The following is a 17,698-nucleotide window of genomic DNA, read 5'->3' on the forward strand; positions in this document are numbered from 1 at the left end:
AAGGATAAAGAAGAAGTAGATTAAAGGTCGCATACCCCATTCTATTTTATCTCTTTAGTGGACCCATTGTTATCAATCATCATACACCAATATTATTCAGCTATGTGCTTTTTATTTCCTTTTTTAAAGGTAAATTGTTATTAAAAAATTATCCAACAGCCTCAAATTTTGTTGTTGAAGTCTACAGATTAGACAAGGGTGCTGAATATTATTCCCTGCTTTTAAGAATATAGTGAAGTATGAATGTGCATCAACAGTGCTCGCAAGTATTTTCTTTAATATTTTTTCCTCCTTGCAATGATCTCTTTGTTGTGGAATGATTCGAGTGAATTTTTCAGAATGCATATATTTTGGAAAATGTATTTAAAATAATTGAGTGGCCACCCATGAAGTTAATGAAGTGCAAGAACAAATATCTTCCTCCATCCCCTTACTTTTAAAATTATGAAAATATTTGGACTGTACAATTTAGAGTACAAAATTAACGTACAATCCAACATACAATTATAAATTTGTATTCTGAACAACCTGGAATACATAACAGATTTCATATTTTGGAATTGAAAAAAATAATAAAAATATCAAAGAATAATTTAAATATTTTTTAAAACATGGAGTGAAAAAAGAAATACATGGAGGTGCATGAAGAAATCATCGTCACCTTCAGAACAAATCACTAGTTTTTTAGTTAACTTTTTTGTCGAGGTGGATGATGAACATATATTTATTCACACTTAATAACTTTAATCATAGATTATTGGATTATAATAATAAATAAATCTATTGTTTTAATTAATATTCTTATAATTGGGTTCATTTGGTCTAAACTATTATTTTTGTAATTTTGTGTTTTTAGAGTAAATTATCCGAAGGGAGCATCTACTTTGTGAATGAGTCAAATATGTAAAAGTTCAAGTTGCTTCTTGAACCAAAACGGGAAACAAATTTTAAAAAAAAATAAAAAATCTACAATATCTCCAAAACAGAATTGAAAATTGCAGTCAACCAAATACACTTTGAAAAGCCCGGTGATTATTTACAGCAAAAAGAAAAAATACAATAGTATGAAGAACATGCTAAATTCTATTTTCTTTCGAATTGAATGTGTACTAACTTTGTCCAATAGTAATATATATGAAGCAGGTACAAGAGTTTAAAATATACAGCAGCAAATTATCTGAAGTTGCAGCATCTTGCACGACCTCTTGACAAGTTGTGCCATAGACAGACCATTTGCCTTGGTGATTGATAATGTGCAGTGAAGTAGCCTTCCATGCATCCATACTGACAAAACTTCCAGTTGTGGGAATACTGAACCGCTGCCACCGTATTGTTGAATCTCCCAACCCACATTCCCATGCTTACGTCCTCCATCTTAAAGAGCTGCCACCAGAATCAAAATGTTTCATCAATCAAAACTGTGTACTGATAGCACAGTGGAACTGCAGGATGAAAAATCAAAAGGGATAAAGTTTCTGGTAACAAACCCGCAGCCTCCTTTCCTTGTGTTGAGATATGATGAAAGTAACAATGTCTCTGGAAAGTATGTATGCAGGGCCATTTGCATAAGGAGGATATACTTCTTCAGGCCACTCCTGTGCCAATTAATATATTCAACAAGATAAGAGGAAGCATGTTGACACATTAGTGTGTTATTACTTTTTGTTTTTTGCATAAATTGAAAAAAATGAATACATGTCGCATAGAGATCGGCCAGAACCATAGTAAGCTCGAACTGAGTAATAATTTCTCAGGAACATTCATGCATTCTATTATATTACTCCTAGCAACATTTCTCACATTAGTATATCAAATACACAAAAAGAAACACATGGGTCAAAAGTAGCAGTCTAACAGTATTGTGCAGGGCCCTGAATTCCAGTTAAAATGTAGTCATAGATACATCCTTGTGGTAGTTGCAAGTTTAAGATTTAAATGGAGCTGGTACAGAGGTATCAATTACTCAACCTATGGTTTCATTGTCTGTCCCATAGAGTTGGTGGTACTGGTACGTAGGTATCAATGCAGAAGCACAGCATTTTTTTTTACCCCGTCGGGTTGTTTAAGACCCTTTTTTGAGCAAAAACAAGTTTCACGTGCCTATAAGGATTGTAACAAAATACCTAATCCCTATTGATAAGCTTCACTAAATGCTGGAACACTATCGTTTCAATAAGCAAACAGAAATGTACACACTTTCATGTTACCTACAAGTTTAACTAAATGTGACAACTATAATACCTCATATTTAACAGCCCATTTGCCGTTTCTCATAGGGCGATGTAGCAGATTGAGATTGCCCATATAAAGGGGCTTATTCCGGGGTACAGCTTCGATTTCTTTTAAGATAGTATCCACCCTAATGAAAGTATCATCATCAACTTTCACGATATATGCAGCACTCACATTCTGAATCTGCATGAAAGAAAATTGGCTTATAAAAAACCTGAGACAGAGGCAAAATGAGTGGGAGCCATAAGAGTTGCACATTTTTAGGGAGCTGAGAGATATTAGCTTCACTTACCCCAATATCTGCAAATAATAGAAGACAAGCACACAAGCTAACTAAAGATTTAGAAATGAACTCACCCCAAACTCGCAGACAGCCATGGTTTTAAGCACAATAAGGTCGTAGCAGTCCATAAAGGGCAAAATGACAATGTCACCGAAGTAAGCAGCTTCTTTCCTCAGTACCGTATTTACTTCCTTCCTTGGATTCTTCATGTTGATGTTTAGAAATTATAACAGGTACAAAACACAGACAAATCAGCTATATCATATCAATAAGAAGAATAATAGTGAAAATAAATAAATAAAATTATACAGAGAGCCCTTTGAATTGCAAACAATAACATAACCGGTTAAATTGAAAAACATTTGTTTACAAATTGCACTATATTCCATAGAACTCCGATATAACTACATTTATTTACATTATTATATTTTCTCTTCGGAATTTGCAGTATAATAACAATTATATTATAAATAACCAATACAGAGGTGGATTACACATATAAAATAAGTAATTTGCACAAGCAATAATAGTTCCCATAAACCAACCAATGTTACAAAAAGTATAATCCAACCAAAACACAAATCTCATGCAAATATAAACTATGTATATCAGTTATACGAAAAGATGAAGATAGGAAAAATCGAACTTTCCGTGAACTTGAAATCTTTAAGAGCTTCGTGAAGCACAAAATACCTAAGGTGATAACTAGCTTTGGATTCCTAGTGATACACTGAACTCGGTGGGCTCCATTGCCAATGTGGATCATAAATTGAGTATATGTTCTATGAAGCTAAATGTATGCGATGCCTTAGGAAACCTGATCCTAGACAACTTTTCATCTTCTCTTTTACTTTCTAAAATCAATTTCAGCAGCCTACAAGTCAGGTATGGCTATCATATCTCAATTTATTTCAAACAAAGATTAGCTAAAATTATAGCCAGACAACCAATAAATCATGACTGACCTTTGTTAAGTGAGAATTTTATAAAAAACTGAAGATCCCTTCTATCTCACTGACTTTTTGCTGTTTATTTTTGCTTTAAGTTTCCAGGTGAATGGATCAGATCCTAGCTCTTGAAATTAAAAAGCTTCCAATTAAAATAACTAGACTCCACATTCAATTTGCCAAAGCTTTTTGGCCATCAAATTGGAAGTTACAATAGGCCCACTTAAAGGTCAAACAAAAATTTTACGTTGCTCTTTCAGGGTTTAAGTCCATACTTTTACCCATAATTTCCACAAAATGACCCCCCAAGGTTGTTTTTCTCTTCATGAATCTTACAGCAGTTCAAGTGTTCAACAACATTCTTGGTATAATGGCACAATCAAATTGTGATCTCTAGATAAGGTATTCCCCTAATAAACAAACCAAAGAAATACTCATCTTGTAAGTGTTCCTCCAACTCAAATACCAGAACTCCCCGTCTCTCTGATTGAAGGAAATCCAATCCCATAATAATTACAATGTCTCAAATATTACATTGAAGGTAAATTTATATTTTATAAACGCAACAAAACCAAATATCTTAGTAAAGTAAGTTAACTCTATTCTAAGCAGGCATAAGATACTTCAAAACAGAATAAAATACCCAGGTAACAATAAATTATTCCACATCATCAATAACCTTATTATGACAATAAAACTCTAAATAAAATAATACCACACAACTATATAAACCAATTTGCATCATGGTATCACGCATTTCTCCATGCTCATGCCAGATTAAAATAGATAACTTCTACGCCCAAAAGAAAAGGCAGCAGGCTTACCAATGCAACAAAGAATCGTACTACCACATCCGAAGACTTGATTGCAGCAGCTTGCATCCATGTTTTTCGAACTGCCATACGTTCTGCAAAGTGATTTGATGCAGAAAGAACTCCAATGAAAAGTCTAACAGCATGTTTAGGTAGAGCACTGGCCTTCCAGGTCTCTGACATTTCCAGTACTCTTTGAGGTGAGAAACTTGGATCTGAAGTTGGGAGAGAAGTGGCAAAAACTGAATGAACATCAAGGTCCCCTTTAACCACCAATCCTGTAGCATCTTCAAGTGAAAAACCCTGGTGATAAAGTGGAAAGAAAAATCAGCTGGACATAATTTGTAATCACAGAGCACTATAGAATTCAGAAATTAAGTGCAATTATCCTAGAAGTTTAATGCAAGATTGGCCTTCAGACAAATGGTAAGAAAGACATCATCAGTATAAATTATAATGTGGCCGTGGGTTTGCCATAGACCAAAATTCTATCGAGCGTCAGCATGTAGGTTCCAGATCCAAGTAGTAGTACATGGTCCCTTGGCACCACTATGAAATTGGTATGTTTTTTAATTCTGTTAGAATATTAAATATTAGTATTACTATTTATGCTAGAATATTGTATTATCTCAATTAGTTGGTTACTAAGGCCACAAGTTAGTTGCTAATAATTAGGCCGTAACATCGTTTCTGATTAATTCCTAATTACTTCCTTAATTATTCCAGTGATTGATTGCAATCGGGCTGTGAATAAAAGTTCAATCATCAAGTGCAACCCATTAGGACAATTTTCCCTGAATAGTTCTCTCCTTCAACCAATTACAATATGTAAAATAAAAGTAACATTAAGAAACTCATTCCCTTGAATAATGATTGATATGAATAAGCTAATCACACAATTTCACTCCATCAAGATCTTTAGTGGAACATAAGATGAAAACTTCTGTGGTGTATTAACTAACTTACTGTCCGATATGGAAATGAAGTCATATGGCGACCCCCAACATTGATGTGGTATCCATCAACACCAGCCCGTAATGTAAGGACAAACATTCTACCCTCCATAAACGGATATGGCCAGGTCACTTCTGGCTTCTGCTTACGCCCTATAAATCGCTTGAACCATGACGTTGTCTTGGACTCTTTCGAGTCTAAAATGTCATTGAATATCCATTTTTCACATCGCCTGTACCCATCAACTGCCAAGCATGACAAAAAAATTACTTATATATTAAATTAACACCCACCAAGAAGATAAAAAAAATTATGCAGTTAAAAAATGATTATGGAACTCTATGATAATTATTTTAGACCGAATGTCATGCTATAAGCAAATTTTATAAGAGATCAAGACATAAATTTTAATTCAAAACCTTAAGACAATGAATTTGTGTTTCTTTTTTCTTAGATAATGTTCATCTTTACTCATTCATATTCAATATGGGAATCAAACTCAGTTGGAATCCTAACCGTAATGATTTTACAAACTGATCATAGATAGCTGCCGAATCAAGGATATACCCTGATAGCCAAAAGTCATAACATCCTTGAATATCCACGTCAACAAAATCTGCAAATGTAACCTTATGTATAAAAGATGCTCATGCAACAACAATCTCGCATCTATTATGATTCTAAGTGTGTTAGGATTTGATAAATGTTAACCAAAAACAGCTTTTCAGCCAAAACCTCTCACTGCAACATTTTGATTAAAGACGTTTCAGAACACAAAAGAACTAATCCAAACTTGCACCAGTATATATAACCGTATAATTACGATGAGAACAAGTGTTGTTAATTCCTTTTGAAGTATAAGCATTATTTCTGCTGTTTTCTTCGGCTAATTATTTAAGCAACAAGGCACTCCTTATGTTCATGCTCATTTGTCATCATCTTCTTATTCCATCAATTTGAAGATTACTAAGCCTACTTACTTTACTGTTTTCCTCCCATTCTACATCACGACAATGCAACTCTATCCTGCAACACTTTTTTCCCTATTTAACATGCTCGAAGTGAACATGAGACATGATAAAATCATACCAAGCATTTCTTCTGCATCCTCAGATGGCAAACCATCGCATCTTTGAGATGTTCCCCAGTGCATTCGATGACAAGTATTATGCTCAATAACCGGTCGTTTGCTCCAATCCCCTCTTAACCTAGGATTCAACTGAAGAATCTTAGGAGGATCTTCCCCTTCCACTGACTTTAGCCCTTGTAATTCAACCACGAACTGTGAAACCGAAACCAATACTAATCCATCACCTTTCCCCGTGGACCTCGACCTTGATTGCACAGGAGCATACTCCTTATGAGCGTGATGGGGTGTCCCTACCACAGTGATTGAAGAACCAGCAGCAAGACCACAAGGAATAAACATCAAGCCATCCCCCTTCAACAAGTCTTCCCTGCTCATTGATATCCAAGAAGGACACGACTCGGTCTTTCCTTCAATTCTTTCTCCAGCCTCCTTGTTATCAACCTGCTCCAATTCTTTCCAAGCCTTCAACCCCAATATCCAAGCCTCATCTGCCATTTTCTCAAGCACAGAAAAATCACCAGTCACGTTGCTTCGCCGCAAGATTTCCCCGGTAATCCTACCATATCCCTGGGGAATATGCTTCACGGATACAAGGTCATGATCTTCCTCCTTCGTTGGTTCCTCCTTTCGCCTCAAGGGAGCATCCTGGTCCCTATCATCCACTAACCTCAAATGTAATGCATCTTTATAAACAGAACTAACAAAAGGCTTGCTCAAATCTGCATCATCAGTGTCCACAATAGCTGCCACCCTATCCAATCCAACTCCATCGCGACTCTCATCTCCACTCAACGATGACACGACTTTCATAAACTCTGAAAAGTTACACGATATAAAAACCAAGTATAACACCCCAACACCAACCAGAAAATGAGACAACCTAAACCTCCTTGAATTGGAAGGTTCATTTTTCAGTCTCCTCATCTTCAAAAACAATAATACAACGTAGTCTACAACAAGCCCCTCAAAAACCCCATAACCCACAAACAAACCCAAAATGTGAAGGTAACCCACCAATCCAAAGAAAGCAACGTGGCAACGTGTTGGAGTGGTTGGTGGGTTTTGAGGGAAAGATGAAAAAAAATCAAACTTTCACGTAAATAAAATCAAATCAACCAATGCCGCAATGATTGAGTCGACTGCCATGGGACGCGCAGTGCTTCATCATATGGAAAGTAGAATCTGAAGAAAATCATAAATGGTGAAGGTAGCCAGATCTTCGATGGTGAAAACAGAGTGGAAGCAGGGGTAGGTAGTTTTGAATGGAACTTGGTTTTGTATTAGAAGGAAGGTACTCATGGGGGGAATAAATAAATTTTAATTTTTCAAATGGGTATGTTAAAAAAATAGTTACTTAATGAAAAGCAATTTTATATTACTATGTAATTATAAAATATTATATATGTAATTTAACAATTTTTGTAAATAACAGTTTAATAAGCGAACAATATTATAGTTTTATTAATATTAAATAGTGAAAATATAAACGATCTTGTATTTACCTCTCGTATTTTTGTAAGATAGTAATAAAGTTATTATTATTATTATTATTAAAATAATAATAAAAATTGTAACAAAACGAGAAGAACTTCCTTTTTCTCATGCAAACAAGTGTATTATTTAAACTTAAAATGAATGGTTTTAGATACAACAAATATAGTTTTGAAGATTAGATTCAGACAACAGATAAAATAATTTTATAAAGTCCTAACTATATATAAGTTAACAAAACTAAATCTTGATAAAAAAAATTTATAAATAATTCGTTTGTCAATTATTCTTTTAAGTAAAAAGTTGTTTGGTCTTTTTTTCATATTAAAAAAAAGAGGCTACTTTATTTAAAATTAATTATTTTGTTCAAAAAAATAAATTTGTAAGAAAAATTGTGTAAAATTAATTTAATTTACATAAATTTATTTTAATGATGATAAAGATATTACAGAAATAATATTTAAATTTTTTATACATGTCAAAAAATACTTTCATTAATATAATTTTATTTTAGTAACGATTTAGAAGTAATATACATTTACTACAAATGATTAAAAAAATTAGATATTCTATATTCTCCTTCGAAAGAAAATCAATTAGATATAATTCAATAATATTAAATTACATTAAAATATATAATAAATATTTTTTTCAATCAATTTATAAATATTGAGTATTTTTTTTGGAATAACCTCGACAAATATTATTAATATGAGTAATATTAAAAAGATTATTAATTTACAATCGAAGAAATTAGAAGAAATTTGTGGGAGATAATTAAAAAGAGTAGTAAATTCTTTTGATTAAAATATTAGTGAGAATATGAGTGCATAATGAATGAAATTTGTTGAAGATCTTACATCTACTAAAAATAAGATATTTCATTATATATAAGTGGATGTAAATCTCATTCCATGAATCGATTTTATGAAATTGAATTATTACTTAGAATTCAAATATAATTTCTCTTTCTCTTTAAAAAATTGTGAGTATAAAGTTTTACTGTGAATTTTAGATTTTGTTGTAGAAAACAAAAAGAAAAGAAGAGATGGGAAAGGTTGGTGAGGGAAAAGATGAAGACTTGTGGGTCTGAATAATAAAATCAAACATCTAACATCCTGATTTACTCTACCTAAATAATATACCAGTTAAATATATTCACATAATTTAGATGCTCATAATATAATATGATATTACAAACTAATTTTTTTATAAACATTTTTAAATATATACATTATAAGATGAGCAAGTTATATAAATTTCTATATTAACTCTTTATGTATTGTTAGGTCTATAAGAAACTCAAACTTTAAATGACATAAATATAATTTAATATATGATAAAGTTTTAATTCACAATCGAATTGTATCACTAGAATCTTATATTAATCCTATAACCTATAATTCTATAATTATAATTCTACAATCCTACACTCAATTATAAACTTCATGTAATATATGTGTATCTAGGTATCTACGTATACATAAAGACACTTAACTAACTCAAACAAAAAAATAATTACACACCATTAATGGATTATAGTTGAACTCATAGATAATTCATTTATTTATAATCACTACCACATGTATTTTTTGATGAGTCACCTTTCATCTTTTAAATCCATTCAACTTTTTTTTAAATATTATTAACAACTATAACCAATTATAAAAAGTCCATAATCAGTTATAAGACAAATATGTACCATATGAGCAAATAACTAATCATTCTCATACAAGTAAAAATCGAAAATCAAATTTGTAATTTACCAATTTAATCCAATTTTTTTATACATTTCTTTATAGTTTATGAGAGGTCATTCTTCCCTCTCTCTTTCCTTTTTTCTTCTTCTTCCAAGTAAGTGTAAATTAATTCAATAATGCATGAGGAATACTAACACTTTATTAGCACTCCAAAAGTAAATAGACCCAACCAAAGTATTAGTCTTGAATTCTATGCATAATTTAGATCTCTCAATTGTAAAAAAAAACCCATTTTTTAGGATTTATTTTGAAAATATTAAAATAAATAGAAACGTCACATGTTAATTTTATATTTCAAATATTAGTAAGTGTATTTTAGAATCATCACTATAACCAAGTGCATATCTTCATTCTTTTTTATATGTGTGTTTAAAGTTACATGAACTAATAAATATAATAAACTTTATATGGAATAAAAATTATAATAATTTTGTATTGTAATAAAATAGTTATACACTTTAATATTTGACTTATTTCTTTATCTGTAATACAATAACAAATACATGAGTATTTTTTTTCTTAAAGTTCGAGTATAATAGAAAAAAAGGTGTTACCAACATGATATATCATATCTTGAAATATGTTATTTGTTTTACTAAGACAAATGTCACTTTAGTTATTTAGTTATCTTATTGAGTTAAGTTAAAAATAATATTATATATATATATATATATTTTAAAAATTAGAACAGTAATTAAAATATTAAAAATTACATTTTTATTAATATTAATTTCACAAAATTTATAGATTTTTTTAAGAAAAAAGTAACTAGTAAATAAAATGTCATTTTTAATACTAATTTATATAATAAATATATCAATAGTTTGTCATTTAACATATTATATTATATTTGTATTTACAATTATTGTGACATATAAATTTAATTATGTTTTTCATTGCAATATTAACATTAAATGATATTTTTTTAGAACATTATTATAATTTTAAAATCATAGATAAAAATTTTATAACGTAAAGAGTAGTTACATGAATAAAATATAATTTTTGTATAATTTAATTAAAATATTATTTTTATAGTTTTCATTATCTGTAAAAAAATACAAAAAATTAAGATTCAACTTAAAAAATATATTTTTAATAAAAAATATTTGATATCATACTCTATATCATTATTTAATTCTTTTTTTATGCATACCAAACATTTGATAGATTATAATTTATCATGTTCTTTATTTTATTATTATATATATTTTCCTTACCAAAAACTTAAAATATTAATTGCGAAGTCAAACTTGGTGGATACGCAAAGAGAGGCGGTGAACATAACTATAAATACGACCGAGACAAAGGAATAACGCGGTAGGCCAAATACACATTGGGTTTGGAATTTGGGGATTAGGGTTGTTTGCTTCGCGAAGATGATCGAGGTGGTGTTGAACGACCGATTGGGAAAGAAGGTGCGCGTGAAGTGCAACGATGATGACACAATCGGCGACCTGAAGAAGCTTGTGGCGGCTCAGACTGGCACCAGAGCCGACAAGATCCGCATCCAGAAGTGGTACACCATCTACAAGGATCACATCACTCTGAAGGATTACGAGATCCACGATGGCATGGGTCTCGAACTCTACTACAACTAAACTCCTGGTATCTTCCTCCTCTCTTTCCTTCCCAAATTTTCTTTTACTCTTTCTCAAGTCGGTATTAGGGTTTTCGAGTTTCGATTTCTCCAGTAAATTTTTCTTCTGCAATCAAGCTGTCTTCTGTTTTCTGCCATGTTTGTATCGATTATTCGACTTAGACAATAACATCGTGTTTTCGTTTTTTTGCTTTCAGGTGTGTTTTATGCGTAGTATACTTTGTGTTGGAATGTGATAAGCGCTAAATGTAATTCTGACTTGCTAAAGTCCCATTGGTTTGAATAATGTACATCCCCTTAATCTGGGTGAACTATGTATTGTAGAGCCTATATCATCAACTGATGGGTGAAGTGCTTGCTTATGCCTTTTGCTTTTTAATTCTCTGGTTATTGATCAACTAATATTAGGACACAGGATATTATCGTGAGTTCACTGTGCTATACGAGTTCAATGCTATCTAGAATTGTGTGCCTTTTTTTGTTCTCTAATTTGAAATGCCATAGATTCAAATTGAATATAGTACGCCATGCAGTTTTAAGTATTTTTTTCATAGTAGTTACGTGGTTAATGTTATATTATGTATATTTTTCAATGGATATGGTTCCTTGTATTGAAGTCAAATTAACATATTTATCAGACCTAAGCTTCTACACTTGTGGCTGTTCGTGGATGGATGAGTTTTTCTGTTTTGGCATTTTAATGCGCGAAATCTACCATGTGATCAATAATGAATATTTAATAAGCTAACTGATGTTTTAAATGCCAGCAAAAGTCGTTTATAGAACATTTCTCAATTCTCAAACGATAATATGATTATTCATTTTTCGAAAAAACATAGACACGAACTGTGTTATATTTGACAAACACGCAGTTCTTTGGGTTTGGTAGAGCTGGCACACGATTAGTTCGTGTGCACATGTTAGCACTTGGCACAATGTGGATGGGTTTGAGTGGTAAATCAAAGCAAGATGAATGTGAATTAGAAGTTACCATGGACAAGGCTCCGTTGAATCAGAATGTCAATTATCAGAAGAAAAAAGTTCTCAATTGGGTTATTTCTACTGAAGTAATTGAGGCATATTTGTATTTCAATTACGTCACAACGTAACTGATTTTTTTTCAAAAACTAACAAGTATTTTTAAAGTCAAAATGCACTTAATTCACATGTTTGTTGGTGTTCAGTATACTAGTGCTTGAACTGAAAGAATATGGTCAGAAACATCTTATTTTATTACAGGAGGAATTGTAGAAACATGCTTCTCGGTAACCAGACTGTTCGGTTTACAGAGCGATTGATTAAAATAGTAGTTTTTGCTTATACCAATGAATTAGAAATTCTTTCTCATGCTTGTTTGGATTACCATTCCCAATCAGTGAAATTACGTCCATTTCTGTTAAGTAAATGCAACACATTTGTATCTTTTAATATAAAAAGTACGTTTGAGAAAGGAAGCAAACATGATATTCACCTTCTCTATCGCAATTCTCAGTTTTTATGCGGAAAGGACTAAAATTGTTTGGTCATTACTAAATGTAAGATACATCATCGTTGTTTTTGTACTCCATACGCATGTGCACGTAGTTTTGTATTTACAGTGTTTATGGCATCTACCTATCTACCTAATCGATACGCAACTTCTGCATGCTGCCGCATTCAAGTGGTCATTAAACAACATGGTCAGATACAGCCTTCGGGAGTAAATGGATATATACAGCTAGTATTTGTCATTAGTGAGCCAAGGGTTTTGGTTTTCTTCAAACAAGAAACTACATCAGATAGTCAAGACAGGTTAGCTAAGGAATGAATAGGTTAGTCACTTTGTTGATGGACAGAAAATATGGAAAATCAAGAGTCAGTGTCACCGGCAAAAAAGGATGGACACCCTAAGAGCCATCATCAGCAAGTGCACCATAATCACCCTAGAGTTTCAAATCTGACAGGATCTCACGTTTGTATGTACCATACTAATAAATAAATAGAGCTAAAACATTGACTGTATACAACCATCTCACAACTAAAATGATCAGACAAAAAGCAGGAACAGAATGTTGAGGATCTGCAACACCAAAAGGAGTGATGACCACGATTCCTCCTGTCAGACACAGTAATGTAAGAAATGTGAGAATAGCACTCCCTGAACTTTTTCACTACCAACAAATTTGATTGTCAAGTTACAGACACAGGAAAAATACAATGCAAGTCAGAAGGAAATTATTATCTCCACTTACTTGTTGCTATGAAGTTCATTGAACCCTCTCAACTCAACTCTCTGACTTTTTTCTAAAGCCAAACCTTTTTGGTAAAATACTCCAACTTTTCTTTGTCTTAGTCAACTTCTGCAGCTCGTTTCTGATGCTTGAGCATTCCTTCTCCAGCTCCAAAAGACGTTCCCTCAAGTTTTCATTTCCCTCTGCAGTGTCCCGTTGACAAGGATCATTATTGGGAAGGACAACATTTCCACTGTGGTGATGTCCGTTATCAAGATTGTCAGAAACAAAGAACCACCCAGATATTGATGTACGGAGTCTAAGCTGTTCAAAAAATAGGACTTGAACAATTACTCGTAGAGGCAATCTTTCATTTTGTGCTGCATGAGTGCTTGCTTCTAATGAGAGCTTTTGACAGTTCATCAATCTGCAAAGTTGCTCCCGTTCAGAATCTGTCAGCCATGGATGTATCTGTAGTTGTCGGAGTTTTACATTAGAATGATTATATAATAATGTTGTATTACTTTCTGCGAGGTCGTTCTCAGGGGTTAGGATATCTAAAGCATATTGAGATAAAACAAAAACTACCATTTCATTGTGTAGATTTAGGATTGAACTTTTAAAGAGAAAGTTGGTTCCATTCCATATTCTCCAAATTGGAGGAAAGAAAAAGAAAAGATATCGGATGAAATGGAATTTAATGCATTCATCATTGCTCCATCCATTCCATTCCATCACATTTTTAATAATCTAAAAAATGAAACCTAGTAATGTTGTTTTCCCTTCGGCTCTATTTGGTGATCTATTTTATGAGAGATTCACTCACCAAATAGACTTGTTAAACACTTTTTTTCTTTGTCATGAGTTTAATTTTATTTTCATTCTCAATATAGCTGCACATAAGGCGGTGAGCAGTAGCTTTCAAATATCACCAATACTAATTTGATTCATTCTTCCTCAATTTCAATTCTGTTTCAAAAGTTATGATATCTACATACCAAAACATTTAGTAAACCAGAAACATAACACAGGTTAATATTGGCTATCCAAAATTATCTAACCTTAAGGTATACATCTATTGCGTGGTATATACCATCATCAAGTGGCCTAGCATAATCTGGAATTGCAATAGCAAGTGCCAGAAACTTAGCCAAGCTCATATTAGTATCTGAAGCCACCTCAGCAAGATATCCATCAAGCAAATTTGCAACCATTGTCATAGGTGTCAATGCATCAGCTCCAGCCATCAATGCCCCCTGCTCAATTATACATGGAGAAGCTGCTACAGATGCAGGCTGGTATATAGACATAAAATGATCAAGGATCCTCTGGATGCAGTCTATATCATATAGTGTCTCCATCGAGTATCCCATATTTGGAATGAGAAGATCCACAAGTGCAGCCTGGTCTAGTTGAGCTCCTACCCTTCTCTCCAAATTTTCCCTACATGATGGACTTGCACTCAGTATCATGGCTGTGCGGAGCAGCCTAAGCAAATTCTTTGAGGATGTGACCCCTCTTTTATTAGGAATCAACTCCACAATTTCTTCAAGTAGAGCCCTTTGGTCTGCTTCGGAAGTATTAGGAATGGTAGCATGGCCTGTATCAGTGAAGCTTGATTGCCTATTCATCAAGGGGAGAAACCTCCTAAGATAGTATATGAGAGATGCAGCAACGGCCTCAGATTTCATTCCTTTTGCTTCTATTGCTATAATGAGTCGTTTATAAAAGGGTAGGCTTAACAAAGACACATCATAAAACCACCAATCATCACTTTGAGATAATCTTGTATCTCTAGAAATTCCATTCCATAATGCATGGTCGTCTTCTTGATTTTGCTTGCAATTACGTGCAGCCACGGGCCAGTTGAATAAGTTCGGATCTGAACAAGCCTTCATAGCCAAGGAATCAATGCATCTTGAAACTATATGGAGGTCTTCCGCAAAGGGTTGCACTTCCTCGCATGTTTCAAGGGCTTTTATAGAATCTGGCCAATTGCTGAAAATTTCATTGAGAAAAGTCTCAGTCTGTTCAACAAGATTCGCTTCGCCATAGTCTTCAGTCATTTGCAGGTACTCAGCTGCACATCTAAGGCTGACTACATTTAATGATGTGATTTCTATTTTTACACCGTAGCAGAACCTGGTTATATCCTCAAATGTTTTGGCTCCACCAGGAACATCATAAAGTTGCAAAACACAACTTGATTCATCCTCATTAGAGGACTCTGCAATGAGTTTCTTCAGTAGGCCACTTCTAGAAAGCAATGGAAACTGCATCAAAATCACAAACACAAACGTAGAAACAAACTAAGGATCAACTCGAAAAGACATTCAAACTCATAGAAGTTGAAGAGACGGGGAAAAATCAACTACACAATGCACAGCATGTGAAAGAATAAAACTTAGACGCAGATCGTTAGGGGCTTCTAGTGTTGTTCTCGTGTCAAAATTGAAACTTCACCTTGGCAACTTATATTGGTTTTTAATGCAAACCTAAAAGCACATGCATCTAAGTTTTGTCTTATGTTAAATAGGAACAAGCACCTTGTGGAGGAGAAATGAGATTTCGCCAACTTCAATGGTAACATCACTCGATAGTCCTGTCGTACAAACCCTGAATGCAAAACAATGTTAGTATAAATGATCCAAATTAGGGGAATTCACAAACAAAGTAATGAAAAAACCGTCAAGGGATACAAGGTTACATTTTTATTTATGTGGGAACCTAACAATTATAAAATTAACAAAACGTGGGTTAATGGCAGAAGGAAGGACCCATTAGAGCATAGATTTTGAAAGAGATGAATGATCACCACGTTTGACCTTCCCGACGAAAAGGTTCAGACTTTGACCCCTGCTTCATGAATGCCATTATTATTCATATATCTAATTAGTTAATTGAAATAGGGATTGTTGTTTGAAGATTGATAAATTGAGACATGGAGGGCAGAGGAGGGTGAAAAGGAAGAAAAAAAAAGAGAAAGATGGAAGTGACGATGCTCCACACACAAGAAGGCTAGTAACTGAAGGAGCGAGGAAAACGGTTAACGTAGCTATCTCCAAATTCCGCTTATGATGTCTCTCTCTCTCTCCTCTTTCATCCAATAATTTGTTAGCATGTCTGACATAACGTGGGACAATATCATTTTCTGTGTGTGCATCTAGGTAGGTAGCTATGGATTACATCCAATTATAAAAACAATTTGAGATTCAATTTAAACTGATTTGAAAATAATATTAAAATTGAATTAATTAAATCTAATATTCTGCCTTTTAGATTTTTTTGGTTATTTCAGTTTTGATATTTTCTGATAAACAATCTGCTATTTTTGGTTAAATAATAATAAAGTCGCAAAATAGCGAATGAATATTTCGATTCATGAAAAGTATTTATTTATTAAATAAAAACTTAAATTTTAAAGTATTATTTCACAACTTAATCTAAATTATTTAAAATTACTTAGCATACAAAAGTTATAAAGTATTATATCGAAACTTAATCTAAATAATAAGTCAAGTCAAATTGATTTCAAGTTTTTCAAATATACAAATATTTGTTGATAGTAAGTTTAGCAATATTTAGACTAGGATTAATTCAACAATAAATAAAATTACATTTTTAGTAGGTTTGCAATCTTTTTTGTTTATTAATAAACAATATTATTTTATAAGACATTCTCTCGAGTTTGTATTTATAAAATTTACATTAAAATAAAGAAATTCTTAGAAAGAGATTCTCATTTCGTATAGTTTTATATTTGCAATCAAATGTCTATTTAGTTGAAACTAGACTGAACACCAAAACAATTACGATAATTCTCTGAAATTAATTTCCTCCTTCGGTCTGGCAGGTTGTTAGGGTTTTGCTGGGATCTTTCTCGTCTCCGTGCTTCTCCTTTAGTTCTCAGTCTCGAGTGAATGCCAAATGGGGGAGGTACTTGCAGAAGTCACTCCGAGACGCTCAAGTCAGTAAGGCGGGTCATAGGCAAGTGCACAGTAATAAATGACGTACCATGTTCTTTAGAATGTGTGCTATTTATATTATTTTAATTGATTTATCTTATTGAGTTTGATTAGTGGAATGGATCACACTTAGGATTGCATTACCTAATTCTTAATGGTAGTTTAACTTCACTGACCTTAGTTTGAACGTTAATGGTTATATGTGTCGGTCGGTCTGACCGTGCGAGGTGTCTCAGCCAGCTCAGTCAGAAAAACCAAACCATGTTAGCGTATGTCTCGATCAGTTCGGTCAGGGAGATCGAGCCACGTCATCATGTCGGTCGGCATAGAATCCTATTACTTTAAAAATTGATT

General features: G+C 32.9%; 3 protein-coding genes across 3 annotated transcripts; 1 reads left to right on the forward strand and 2 right to left on the reverse strand.

Annotated features, from left to right (window-relative positions):
- Window positions 1-995: 995 nt before the first annotated feature.
- LOC137832407 (hydroxyproline O-galactosyltransferase GALT2) lies at window positions 996-7,600 on the reverse strand. Its single transcript, XM_068640562.2, has 7 exons — window positions 6,318-7,600; window positions 5,241-5,473; window positions 4,287-4,577; window positions 2,590-2,718; window positions 2,242-2,415; window positions 1,488-1,595; window positions 996-1,383 (listed from the first exon to the last, which is right to left on the reverse strand). Exons 1-7 carry the CDS (start codon window positions 7,240-7,242, stop codon window positions 1,174-1,176), a joined length of 2,070 nt encoding a protein of 689 aa, XP_068496663.1. The 5' UTR covers window positions 7,243-7,600; the 3' UTR covers window positions 996-1,173.
- A 3,297-nt stretch (window positions 7,601-10,897) lies between these two features.
- Window positions 10,898-11,548, forward strand: LOC137832411 (ubiquitin-like protein 5). The gene is made up of 2 exons (XM_068640568.2): window positions 10,898-11,177; window positions 11,367-11,548. The coding sequence occupies exon 1, from the start codon at window positions 10,949-10,951 to the stop codon at window positions 11,168-11,170; it is 222 nt and encodes a 73-aa protein (XP_068496669.1). The 5' UTR covers window positions 10,898-10,948; the 3' UTR covers window positions 11,171-11,177; window positions 11,367-11,548.
- A 1,421-nt stretch (window positions 11,549-12,969) lies between these two features.
- Window positions 12,970-16,427, reverse strand: LOC137832409 (BTB/POZ domain-containing protein At5g03250). Its single transcript, XM_068640566.2, has 5 exons — window positions 16,195-16,427; window positions 15,926-15,995; window positions 14,441-15,652; window positions 13,401-13,850; window positions 12,970-13,264 (listed from the first exon to the last, which is right to left on the reverse strand). Exons 1-4 carry the CDS (start codon window positions 16,251-16,253, stop codon window positions 13,434-13,436), a joined length of 1,758 nt encoding a protein of 585 aa, XP_068496667.1. The 5' UTR covers window positions 16,254-16,427; the 3' UTR covers window positions 12,970-13,264; window positions 13,401-13,433.
- Window positions 16,428-17,698: the final 1,271 nt, after the last annotated feature.

Source organism: Phaseolus vulgaris, chromosome 6 (genome assembly GCF_051622355.1).
Source record: "Phaseolus vulgaris cultivar YP4 chromosome 6, ASM5162235v1, whole genome shotgun sequence".
Classification (NCBI taxonomy): Eukaryota; Viridiplantae; Streptophyta; class Magnoliopsida; order Fabales; family Fabaceae; genus Phaseolus; species Phaseolus vulgaris.